This window comes from Orycteropus afer, unplaced genomic scaffold (assembly GCF_000298275.1).
Source record: "Orycteropus afer afer isolate SDZICR_OR568_19922 unplaced genomic scaffold, OryAfe1.0 scaffold00088, whole genome shotgun sequence".
NCBI classification, from domain to species: domain Eukaryota; kingdom Metazoa; phylum Chordata; class Mammalia; order Tubulidentata; family Orycteropodidae; genus Orycteropus; species Orycteropus afer.
In genome coordinates, this window is record NW_006921675.1 from 2424235 (window position 1) to 2438228 (window position 13994).

At 36.4% G+C, this 13994-nt stretch overlaps 1 protein-coding gene across 1 annotated transcript in view; it reads left to right on the plus strand.

Annotated features, from left to right (window-relative positions):
- Positions 1–13994, plus strand: part of FUT8 (fucosyltransferase 8) — a 307869-nt gene that overhangs the window by 126752 nt on the left and 167123 nt on the right. Inside the window, exons 3-4 of the mRNA XM_042781142.1 lie at positions 3457–3572; positions 3682–3844. Of these exons, the coding sequence (XP_042637076.1) occupies positions 3457–3572; positions 3682–3844 (279 nt within the window). The remainder of the gene's footprint in view (positions 1–3456; positions 3573–3681; positions 3845–13994) is intronic.

A 13994-nucleotide genomic window follows, 5' to 3' on the forward strand; every position in this document is an offset into this window, starting at 1 on the left:
CCTAAATTTTCCTTGAGAAACTGTATAGTTCTAGGTTTCACATTTAAGTCTTTGATCCATCTGGAGTTTGTTTTTGTGTGCGGTGTGAGGTCTGATGCCTGATTATTTTTAATTAGATTTCAGATGTTATAAATTTACCCTTGTTGGTTATTAGAAATTTTTGTGTTTTCATAAATATTCTTAAGCTTTTTTCCTGAGATATAGTTAAAATTACTTAAAAATACTTTGATCATTTCACGTCTTTGGTGTAAGAATTGTTACAGAGAACCCAAGCAGTATTTTGTCTAGGGCTAATTTCCCTACTACTGAGATCAAATGGTTCAGAGTGTTCTACCCAAGACCTCATCCATTATGAGAGTTTTGAGTCTACGTGGTAGGATCAGGAACTATTCCAACTCTGTGTGAACACCAGATACTATTTCTTCCAATACTTTTAGAGGGTTCTTTCCCCAGCTGGTAGTTGCCTTACGTGCATGTGCTAATCAGTGCTGAATTTTCTAATAGTACCACTGTAGATATCCATAGCTATGTCTCATTCAACTTCTCCTCTCCAGTCCTCTGTCAGGTGAACTCTTAACTGTGTTGATCTTCTTACATTAACAGCTCCATCTGCTCAATTAAGGGGATTTAATAGTAGGCCCCATCTGGAGTCCCCTTGTCTACACTACCTCAGAGAGACTAGCAGGGCAGTGAGTTGGGCCAAACAAAGGCTCTTACAATTTCTTTCTTTTCTTTCAGATATCATTTTTCTTTGTTGCCTGATTTCAGTTTCATTAAACCATTGTTTTTTCATATATTTTGTCTGGATTTTTAGTTGTCTTAGACAGGCTGGTAAATCAGACCTCTGTTCTTTCTTTTGGCCAGAAAAGAGTAGCCCTAAATTTCTTTTGCATAGTGAAAATGGTAAGAGAAGATTTTATTCCCTAAGTATTCAGAAAAGGGTCTGCTCATGAAGATTGACAGTTTTTTGAGAGATTTGGAAAGAATAGGCTTCATTAGTATACTCTTTTACATTGGCTTCTCCAATACTTTACATTTTTCTACAGTTGGATTAGATTATTATATATAATAAGGTAATACAAGTCACTGGTCCAGTTATGATTTACTGGAATTAGATTGGATTTAGTATTTAAAGGAGATGTGCTGAAAAGATTATACGCCATTTTTACATACCTGTTTTGCTTTTGGTAGTCTCCTGTGAATGTAAATATAAAGTGAAAAGAGAACCTGTACATAATCTTCCTGTTGTCTGAATTTTTACATTACTAGAGTTTGTTCTGCAATTTACTAATCTGACATCTCTATCTTGTGGCATATTGCTGCCAAAATAAATCCTAAGAGGTAGTAGTTTTACTCTTTTCAAAATATTCCAGAAAGCAGCCAACCATTTCAGAAAGAGATTAAAAAGTAAGCTTTGAAAACTATTATTCGGAAATGCCTCATTTGTGAATGTATATACATTTTAGCTCATAAATTGGGTAATTGTGTGCTAACTCCTTTGTATTGGTCATTACTCATTTTGTATGTACACAGATTAAGGCTTTTCATTCATATTCTTCTGCCTAGGACACTCATGATTGAAAGATGATTATTTTCATACTCTTTTTCAATATTAATGCTTAACATTTCACATGAAATTATAGAATGCATCAGTTTACTTTATAGTAGCTATAAGAAAGCCTTCTTTATTAAACATAATGTTCTGAAGTAGTGAAATTAATAGTTATTTGGTTTCATGAGTTACTTAAACAATGTTAGAAAAGGTATATAAAAAAAAAACCTACTGATTCGCAAAGACTCTGCATCCAAGAACATAAATTGACATATGATGTTAATTCTATAAACTACAATTTTAAAATTAAGTTCCTTAAACTGATTACAATGGTAATAATAGATATCTTAAATATTTTAGATTACATTTCTTTGCTAACATGATAAATTGCCTTGATAAAACTGCCAGACACTAAGCTAAGTAATTTTATGGACATTTCTCATTTAAATAGACTTTTCCAAGAAAATCTAGGCATTATTTAATCTTCGAAATAATTTTTCAAAAAGATAAACATATACACACACAAGCATGTATTTATGTATATATGTATATAAATGTATATATGTTCGTGTGTGTATACATTAGTTTCCCGTTATTGCTGTCACAAATTACCACAAGCTAAGTGGGTTTAGGGAAGTCTGGTGGCATAGTGCTTAAGGCATTTGACTGCTAACCAGAAGGCTGGTGGGTCAAACCCACCAGCCACTCCTCAGAAGGAAGGTTGGACAATCTACTTCTTCAGTGATACCACCTCGGAAAGCCAAGGAGGGGTCGCTATGAGTCAGATCCAACTTGACGGCAGTGGGTTTAAACAGTAGACATTTATTTTCTTAAACTCTAGAATTCTGGAGGCCAGAAGTTGTAAATAAGTTTTACTGGACCCAAACCAAAGTATGCACAGGGCTGCCTTCCCTCAGGAAGCTCTACTGGAGACTCCATATCCCAGCCTTTATCCAGTTTTTAAGATGTATTCCTTTTTTTATCTTCAAAGCCAACAAAATTGCCATGTAGCCTTCTCTACTGTGTAAAATCTTCTGCCTCCCTCTTGTAAGGACACTTGTAATTACAATTATGGCTCACTCCTATAATTTTGGATAATCTCCCCATTTCAAGATCCTCAACTTAATCACATCTGCAAATTTTCTTTTGCCATATGGTCAAAATAGGGAACAGAATATTGTCAGAAGTCACATAAAAACAAAACATGTTAGAAATAAATACAGTCCAGAAAGAAGTACAGATAACTTGATAATACAAGCAAAAGATCCTAGAGTTCTTCTGCTGTATTCCAGTATTTTTAATTGTTGACTTATATTTTTGCTGCTGCTAAGAACAAGCAGAATGTTAATCTTCAAATTCATTTCTAATGTATTTCATCTTTTTCATACTTCTTTGCCTTCCCTTTCTCTATAAAGTCAATACTTTATAGTATAAGGTCATGAATATATGAACTGGAGCGTAGGTTTATATAGTTTTATATTACACTTAATTTAGAAGCAATTTGTATTTGATTTTGATGTTCATAGACTCATGTTCAGATATATGCCTCTTTATTTCCTTTAAGCCATTTCTTCCCCCTCTCCTTCACCTTTGTTATTCTCAATGCTAGTGAAGAATTGAACATTAGTTCTTAAGAGACAGCTCTTAAGGTCCTTCAGTTGTTAGAAGGTCATAGATCTCTGAGCTAAATTATTCTTTCCTGTTTTTATTTTTTTGTCAGTATCATTGTAATGTTAACACTTTATCTTATTCCTTTGAAGAGGAAATTTCATTTAATGCTTCTATTATGCTGAATGGTTCAGTGAACTGCAGAATTACCAATAAATAATTTTTAGCAAAAGAAGCATATATTTTGTTGCATTACTCATAAACTAAACATTTACATTTTCTTCTGTGAACTGTAGGATACCAGAAGGTCCCATTGATCAGGGGCCAGCTGCAGGAAGGGTCCGTGCTTTAGAAGCGCAACTTGTAAAGGCCAAAGAACAGATCGAAAATTACAAGAAACAAACCAGAAATGGTAGGTTATGATGCATTGTTTTCCTGTTTCAAAATATTGGTGTTATGCACAAATAATTGAAAATTTCCTTTAAAATACTGGAAATGCTAAAACTACTTTTTAATTGTAGGTTTGGGGAAGGATCATGAAGTCTTGAGGAGGAGGATTGAAAATGGAGCTAAAGAGCTCTGGTTTTTCCTACAGAGTGAATTGAAGAAATTAAAGAATTTAGAAGGAAATGAACTCCAAAGACATACAGATGAATTTCTATCAGATTTGGGACATCATGAAAGGTACAATTTTCCCTACAGATTTGGGTTTTAGTAAAGATCATAATCTGAGAATGGGAAACTGAAATTCTTGCTAATTTCCCAATTGAATGGTAAAAGATACCCACCATGTTTAGGACATGAGTACCATAAATCTCAAGAAGTAGTCCGAATGCAGTTCATCAGCTAGAATATATCACAGGAAAATATTATTTAAATATCTTTCTGGATGTTTTATAATACATGTAGACTCTGAAGTAAGCCAACAATATTCTAAAATATTTTTATAAATTTCCTTTGTATACAATCAATATTTGAAATGGAGAGTGAAATTTTGCTTGCATTACACTGAAACTTATGTGGGGATGGAAGTTATGTTTCTAATTCAAACATTAAAAACTAAAATAGCAATTTTTTAGAGTTGCTTACTAAAGGTTAAAAGTTTTTATTTAAAAAAAAAAAATTATACTGTCAATTGTTCTTCCATTTAGTTTCTAAAAAGGGGAACCTGGATCTGCCAAGTTAAATTTGTTTCTCTTTGTACACATTTCTAAAACTATACAGTTTATCTTCCATGGAAAAATAACATCTTGGTACTGGTGTGTTCATGCAGAACAAAATGTATCTGAGAATCACTATAAATACAGTAAAACCTGTCCTTAGGTCTATTATATTAAAAAGCTATGTTCCCAGTAGGATTCTGATGGCAATTATTGTCTCATTAGTGAACAATAAAAGAAAAATTGTTGTATTAGCATAATCTACCACTGTGAAGAGAAAAAGAATTATCCCATGCAGCCAAGAGATTCATATATATTAACATCACTGGCTTTATTATAAGCATTTTGAAAAATTATTCTACTGTTTTAAGGTAATTTACAGATAAAAAACTATCAGTTTATTGAAATCATTATAGCATTAATGAATCTACAGAACTAAGTTAGCATGAATTTCAAGAGGCATTGAGTTACTAGGCCATATATTAGGTAGCCTCTTTGAAATTTTTAGTCCAGTTTACAATAAGGCCATACTTAGACTATTAGACCAAATTCTGACTAATTCTGTACTTAATACTTCTCCATATCATCCTAACACTGATTCGAGGCACTGGGCTTCTGTTAATTGAAGCTCTGTGCTTTGCTTATCGTAGTTTTGTAGGGAAATGCAGATCTGAAAAGGATTTGAGTTGGGTAGGTTCAATTTTAAGGTTTGCGGGATTTAATTACTTGAGAATTTAATTTTCAGGTCTTTTCTAAATTAAAAGAATTCTATAAGGAATTATTTTATGAATATAATTTATAGATATATTTGGTGGATCTATGGACAAATGGAAAATGAAAACAATAGATGGGGCCCTTGAAAAGTTAGTTGCTGTAAATCAGTGTTACCTTTTGGTAAATTAAATTTGGTTTTAGATGTATTAGGATTCCTAGTACTGCATTTAATATATGTTAAATAGTAGTACTTCACTGTAAACAAAAAGGAAAGTTAAAGCTACCCAAGTCAGCTATCTTAAGCAGAATTATAATGAACTTGTGATACAACTTTGTAAGGTAGTAATATAACTCCAGGCCAAAATGAGCAATATATAGCCAAGCATTAGAGAAATAACTTTTAAAGTAATGAATGATGTAGAAATAGATTTTGTATGTATATAGACTATACCCTCTTTCTGGCCATTTTCAAAATACTTAAAGAGTGGGAATAAAAATTAAACCAGACTTCTGAACTAAAAATATCTGTCACTGATATGATTTTATATTTGTCTCTAGTGGGTTTTACATGACATAAATTCCTCATTTATTTTCATATTTACCCAACTTATAGTGTATAAGTTGTCTATGTACTAAAAGCCTATGCTCCCTGAGAAATCAGATATTGAGTCCGTTGGATTTCTTGTTCACATTGTTGTATAAACTGCGTTTATCATTTTTTTGGTCCAAAGAGACATCCATTATAAGGAAATACGTGCTGGGCATTTTGTTTCTTCAGAAGGCTTTTTTTCATTTTTAGGACTGGGTACAGATGGAAACACTGATCCTCTTCCCACTTCTGGCCCTTGTAAATCAACTTTATTGTGGCATAATTTACAAGCAATAAAATGTATACTTTTTGATACATAGTATTTTTAATTTATGACAAATACTCAGTTTTATAATCACCACCATTGTCAAGATACAGAAAATTTCTGTTGTTCCAAAAGTTCCCTTACAGCCCTTTGTAGTCAGTACTTTTCCCCATTCCCAGCTTCTAGGCAATCATTGATTTGTGTAGTGTCCTGCAAAGGAGTTGGAGGGAATAGCTAAAAAAAAAATAGTTTTCATAACTAGAGGTCATTGTCTCTTGTGTAGTAATTAGGCTTTTCTCTCTTTTTAATTGTAATCTTCTGAGGATGGGATTTCTCTGGGCATCTCTACTCCACACTGCTAAATGTTGTGTGCCAACCGGTTAATTCCAACTCAGAGTGACTCTATAAGACAGAGTGGAGCTGCCCCATAGGGTTTCCTAGGCTGAAATCTTCACAGAAGCAGATAGCTACATCTTTCTCCCATGGAGTAGTTGGTTGGTTCAAACCACTGACCTTTCAGTTAGCAGCTAAGTGCTTAAACATTGTGCCACCAGGGCTCTTTAGTGCACACTATTAGTGCTTAATAAATGATATTTTTTTAATTGGGTGAGGAAGCAGGCAGTCATCTCTAAATGATTATTCCACACTATACTTTGTGCTTCTTTGTAATAATAAAATCTTGTCTCAATTAAAGATTAATAAAAATTGTGCATCTAAAGAAAAATATGTAATTGGGGTCAAAACATTTTCCTAACAATTGAGAATCCCAAAAGGTATGAAGAGTTGTAAACAGTTACAGGAGAAAAGTCATTTATCCTTGAATGAAAGTTAAAGCCCTGGTTAATTTTAACAGTGAGTTCTACAAAAGAGAGGGTATCAGTTAAAGAGAAGTCAAGGGATATATAGAGGAGAAATTGGTGTGGAGATAATCTGAAGAATTATCAAGGTCAAGAATTACCAGGGTCAAGTTGATAGAAAAAGGTACCAGAAGAAAAACTGACATTGAAGGATATTTGCATTTCATGTTTGACTCACTTTGGAGAATTTAAATGATTCCTGTGTCTAAAAGTAGTCTTAAGATAAAGTTGTACATTAATGTTTAAAAAAAAAGTGTTTCTGATTTAGAGTATAATTCTGATGGCTAAGTAATAGAGAATGGATTTTCTTTCAATTGAATGTACATGATAAAAAGTATTGTTGCTTACCAAATATATGTGATCATTTTCTCACATTTCATAGACTGTGCTCATTGGTCTTTCAAGACATCTATAAATGTATTAAAGTTAAAAAATTTTTGCTTCATTATAAATTCTTTAAAGTTGTAAGGGTCAGAGAACCTACTTGGATATTATATCTCCCTTGAGAGGAGAGACTACCACCACCAGTACCAGTTACCATCAAGTTAACTCTGACTCATGGTGACCTCATTTTGTTAAGAGTAAAACTGAGCTTTATAGGGTTTTCTGGAGGTGATTTTTTGGAAGTAGGCTACCAGGCTTTTTTTTTTCTTTTTTCCAAATTGCCTCTGGATGTACTCAGCCTTCCAAATTTTTGGTTAGCGGCTGAGCTGTTAACAGTTTATGTCACCCAGGGACTCCTGAAAGGGAAAACCCACTGGTGTGGAATTGACTCCTAGTGACCCTGTAGGAAAGACTAGAATTGCTCCATAGGGTTTCCAGGGCTGTAAATCTTTACAGAACCAGATGTGAGTATGACGAATGGTTTTCTTTGATGATTGTGAGCTATTGGGATGAGCTGTCTGCTTGCTTTAGAAACAAAGCTGGAACTTAATATTAAAAAAGAAAAAAAGGGCATTCTTAAATGTTTTTATAAGTTTTTATGTTCATCTTTCATTGTCTCATAGGCTTATAATTAAATGTAATGAGTAAAATTGAACATCTTTCATCTTAAATCTTCCAAAGGTTAGTATACCATGTGAAAAGTACCTAAAAGCAGAAATCTTTTTATATATGTTTATCCATGTAGATTAGATTTTTCTTTATCTGTGTGAAAAATATTAATAGTTTATTGCTCTTTGTTACTATGGAAGTCATATTTTAACTAAGTAAATTTTAAGAACAGAACTCTTTTTTTTTTTCTAAACAAATTTCATGGAACCCTAATATAAAAAACAAAATGTTGAAACAATGAGCAAATGATAGGGTATTGCAAATGTCCTTAGTTGTTATACTAAGTAGGAAAGATTTAATTCCCACACATTTGATCCATAAGTCATGGTCATAGTCATATAAAAAGATTTTAAATCCATTACTTAACATCTGATAAATAGAGACCTATCTCACAGCAGTTTCTTTAAAATATATATGAATTAGAAAGTCTGTAGGGAAGCCCAGGAGTATTCTAATTATTAAGGATCATTGTGTATCAGTGTTTTTACAGCAATGGTTTTCAAACTTCACCTTGCATCAGGATTACCTAAGCAGCTTTGATGGTGCAATGGTTAAAGCATTGGATCGCTATGCAAAAGGTCAATAGTTTGAAGCCACCAGCTGTTTCGTAAAGATTTACAGCCTTGGAGATTTACAGCCTACGAGTTGGAATCGACTCAATGGCAGTAGGTTAGAATAACCTAAAGGGTTTCTTAAAACAGATAGCTAAATCACATGCCCAGAGTTTCTGATTTAGTAGATATGGAGTGGGGTCCCAACATTTGCATTTCTAATAAGTTTCCATGTGATGCTGATGATGCTTTTTTGAGAACTAAGGCTTCACAGAATTCCTGGATCTCTTTGTGAGTTTACCACTGACCCCTTGAGTTTCCTGATAAAAAGCACAATACACTATAGGGACATAATCTCATCAGGAAGCTGTGGGGGAACACTCATCTTTGCTCCTCACTTGATGTCTATAGTGTTATGCCAGGGATGCGTACTTCCCCATAGTGTTCCCATGTTTTCTGTTCTGGAAGGTGATTCTCAGTGTCCATTATTCTTTCCTTTTTAAAAATTTTACTGTGATTTGGGTGAAATTTTACAAAGTAGATTCATTTTACATTGAATAGTTCATATACATTTTGTTTTGTGACACTGGTTATATTCCCTACAGTGTTAACAACTCTCTTCCCACTTCCTATCTGTGGTTATCCTTTCCTCGTATCTTTCTTGCTTATTCATTCCTGCCTCCCTGCCTTTCTCCCTGTGCAAATGCTGCTTTTCTGATCTCCCACGGTTGATTTTTTTAAGGAGTTTGTTTCCCTGATGTAGGTGTTCAGCTCATTGACCTGTCTATTGTTTGGCTGAAAGTTAAGCCATGGGAATGAGTTCAATTCCAGGTCCAAAGGTTGGCTTGGGGCCATAAACAGTCTCTGTCAGACCAGTAAGCCTGGTCATTTCTATGATTTTGAGTTTTGTTCCATATTTTTCTCCCACTCTATCCAGGATCTCTAAATTTGATCCCTTTCCAATTGGTTAGCATTGCTAGGCAGGCACCATCTAGTTCTTATCTCAGGGTCATATAGGCTGAGACTTTCATGGTCCATTACTCCTTTGGACTAATTATTTCCACACATTTTACTCTTCTTTGCTTCGGATGAGGAGAGATCAATAGTTGCCACTTTGATGGCTGCTCACAAGCTTTTAACACCCTAGTCTCTACTCACCAAAGTAAGATGTAGAATAATAATTTTGGGTACCATATTGCGCTAATTGAGCTTGATGTCCTCTGCAACCATGGGCCCCAGCCGACAGGCCCGGTAACTCACTCCCTCAAAATGCTTAGTTGTGGCTATGAAGTTTTCCTAACTTTCCTTCCTGTTAGGTTTAAACTGCATATGGAATATCCATTACTCTTAATAAAACAAACCTGTTGCTGTCAAAATCATTCTGCCACACAGTGACCACATAAAACAGAGTAGAATTGTTCTGTAGGATTTCTAAGGCTGTAATCTTTATGGAAGCAAACTACATCTTTCTTCCACAGAGCATCTGGTGGGTGGAACCACTAACCTGTCAGTGAGCAGCTGAGCATTGTAACTACTGTGCCACCAGGGCACCTTGTTTTAAATCCCTCCCCACCACTGCCATCGAGTCTATTCCAATTCATAGTGACCCTTTAAGACAGATTAAAACTGCCCCATAGGGTTTCTAGGGCTATAAATAGTTAGGAAGTAGACTGCTTCATTTTTCTCCTATGGAACAGCTGGTAATCTTGAACTGCCAACTTTTGGTTAGCAACCATATGTCTTAACCGCTATGCCACCAGAGCTCCTGTTCTAAATACCAGGCATTAAAAATGTAGTCTGGGACCAAATATCATATGGTGAATCTGGGATTTAGCTCACCTGAAAATTTTAGCAAAACATTGTTTACCTGATTACTTTGGACCTAGAGATTAACAGGGACTGTGGTGCAGCTCTGGTGGCATAGTGAGGAAGACCTTTGGCTGCTAACCCAAAGTTCAGCATTTCAAACCCACCATCTGCTCTGCATGAGGAAGATGAGTCAGTCTACTTCAGTAAAAATTTGCAGACTTGGAAACCCATTGAGGGTCACTATGATCTGGAATCAACTCAATGGCAGTGGGTTTTTTGGTGATGGAGTGAGTTACTTAATATGGCTCTTTCAGCCAGGGCCTTGTGACTCCCACCAGATTACTGAGTGGGACTATGTGCTCGTTGCCCACCAAGGGAATTGGATAGGTTGCTAATAATGTAAATAAGGTACATGACACCCTTGTAGGGGTGGGAACATGGAAATAAGGTGTGTGGAACCCTAATGTGGGGATCAGTCAGTTTTGCTCTTCTACTGGGCTTAACATGAGCTATCCCAGAGACGGAAAGAGGGGATCTCGCTGTCATCAGGAGAGGAGTTGGGAAAATAGTGCATCCTTAGACTCAGGATCTCTGTGCTGAGATAGCAGAGATAGAAAGAGTGCAGGAGATCCAGGAGACTGGCATGGGACAGAGTGGCAGGCTTCCTGAATTAAGAAGTGAGAAAGCTGAATGCGTTCAGGCAGGCAGCTTGCTGGTGAAGTGGGGTGCCTATTGGCAAAGCTAAAAGAACTTTATAACATGGCTTGACTCAGGCAGAGGCTGAGGCCAGAGAGAAGCATGCATGCAGCACAGCTGAGAAGGAGCTATCCTCACTGAAGAATGATATTCTGAGTTGTTGCTGGTCCTGAATTGTGTGTAACCCGTTTCTTCCCTAACAAACTCCATAATCATGATACTGTCTGTGAGTTCTGTGTGGCCATTACAGTGAATCATCAAACCCAGCAGAGAAGTAGAGTGCCGTGAAAAAGAGAGTTGGTATCAGAATTGGTAGAAGCGTTGGAGGGTGGCATGTCTGACCTCCACCTGATAGGAATCGGCCTTGGGCTGATGCTGCTAATGATGATTCTGTCTTCCTTTCATGAAGTTGGAGAAGGTCAGAGAATGCTGCTGCCCCCATGCCATTTCTGTAGGTACTAATCCCTACTGATCTGTTCCTATGAAGATTACAACTTAGGAAAGCCTATAGGACAATTCTACTCTGTCATGTAGGATTGTTATGAGTCAAAATCAGCTTGATAGCACACAAGAATTCCTGCCTGTGGCCACAGTTGGGTAATCAATGGCTAGTCAGTTGATAATATTCTTTGGGTTTTGAATCTTTTAAAAGGTGCCCACCCCCCTGAGAGTGATCCTTTATCCCAAGTCTATTTACATGATCTGATGATTCTAGAGACATCTTAGGACATTCTGTGATCTAGAAATTCATCTGGGTCAGGCTAGACACCAGGGATGTCCTTTTCTGTTGTTGTTTTTAAACTTTTTATTGTGATCTGGATGAACATTTACAGAGCAAAGTGGTTTTCAGTAGTTCATACATTTGTTTTATGACATTGATTGCAATTCACACAATGTAACAGCACTTTTCCCATTTCCTTCTATGGTTATGATTTCCCTTTGTTCTTCTTTCTTATCTGTTCCTACCTCCTGAGCTTTATCCTTGGACAAATGCTGCCTTTTAATCTCTTATGGTTGATTATTCTAAGGAGTGGGTATCTCCCTGGTGGTACTGTTCACCTCCTAGGCCTGTCTATTGTTGGCTGAAAGTTGAGCCATGAGGATGAGTTTAGTTCTGGGCTTGAAGGGAGAAGGCCGTAATCTCAGGGGTTCCAGTAGTCTCTATCATAGAAGTAAGCCTGACCTTTTTTATTTTGACTTTCGTTCCATGTTTTTTCCCACACTTTCCAGGATTTCCTATTGTGATCTCTTTCAGAGTTGTTGGCAGTGGTAGCTGGACACCATCTAGGTTTTTTTTTTTTTTGCAGGAGGAACCAAAAGAAGATGGAAGGAATACAGAGTCACTGTACCAAAAAGAATTGGCTGATGTTCATCCACTTTAGGAGGTGGCATATGATCAAGACCAATGGTACTGAAGGAAGAAGTTGAAGGTGCCCTGAAGGAATTGGCAAAGAATAAGGCTCCAGGAATTGACGGAATACCCATTGAGATGTTTCAAAAAACTGATTCCCCATTGGAGGCACTCACTCAGTTATGCCAAGAGATTTGGAGGACAGCTACCTGGCCAACTGACTGGAAGAGATCCGTATTTGTCCCCCTTCCAAAGAAAGGTGATCCCACAGAATGTGGAAATTATCAAATAATATTATTAATACCACATGCAAGTAAAATCTTCCTGAAGATAATTCAAAAATGGTTGCAGTAGTATATTGACAGAAAACTTCCAGAAATGAAAGCTGAATTCAGAAGAGGATGTGGAATGAGGGATATCATTGCTGATGTCTGATAGATATTAGCTGAAAGCAAAGAATACCAGAAAGATGTTTACTTATGTTTTATTCACTATGCAAAAGCATTAAGTTGTGTGGATCATAACAAATTATGGATAATACTGAGAAGAATGGGCATTCTAGAACACTTGATTGTGTTCATGAGGAACCTGTACATAGATCAGGAGGCTGTTGTTCAGACAGAACAAGGGGATACTACATGGTTCAAAATCAAGAAGGGAGTGCATCAAGGTTGTATCATTTCACCATACTTATTCAATTTGTATGCTGAGCAAATAACCCGAGAAGCTGGATTATACAAAGAAGAGCGTGGCATCGGGATTGGAGAAAGCCTCATTAATAACCTGGAATATGCAGATGACACAACTTTGCTTGTGAAAGTGCTTTGCACTTTCAAGTGATGATAACATGAAGCACTTACTGATGAAGATTAAAGAGTGCAGTCTGCACTATGGATTACACCTCAATATAAAGAAAACCAAAATCCTTACAAGTAGTCCAATAAACAGCTTCATGGTGGATGGAGAAAAGATTGAAGTTGTCAAGGATTTCATATTACTTGGTTCTACAGTCAACACCAATGGAAGCGACAGTTAAGACATCAGATGATGTATTGCATTGGGCAGTTCTACTCCAAAAGACATCTTTCAAGTGATGAAGAGCAATGATGTCTCCTTGAAGACTAAGGTGTGTCTAACCCAAGTCATGGTATTTTCAGTCACCTCTTAGGCATATGAGAGCTGAACAATGAATAAGGAAGATCAAAAACGAGTTGATGCTTTTGAGTTGTGGTGTTGGAGAAGAGTGCTAAGAGTACTATGGTCTGCTAAAAGCACTAATCTGTCCTGAAAGAAGTGCAGCCAGAATGCTCCTTGGAAGCAAGAATGGCCGGACTTGGTCTCACCTACTTTGGTCATATTGTCAGAATTAACCATTCTTTGGAAAAGGATATCATACATGGTGAAGTGAAAGGTCAATGAAAAAGGAGAAGGCCCTCAATGACACAGCAGCTGCAACGATGGGCTCAGGTGTACCAGGGATTTTGAGGCTGCACAAGACCGGGCAGTGTTTTGTTCTGTTGTACATAGATAGGGTCACTTTTGAGTTGGAGATGACTTTGCAGCTACTAACAACAACAGTAATAACACCAGCCTCATTGAATCCAGTAAGTCTGGAGAAGTAGGTTTTTTTTTTTTTTTTTTTCTTGTGTGATTTGGGTGAAGATTTACAGAGCAAATTCACTTTCCATACAGCAGTTCACATATATTTTGACTCATGTCATTGACCACAGTTTACCACAATCCAACAGCTCCCCTCCCACTTCCTCCCCATAGTTACCTCTTCCCAGTG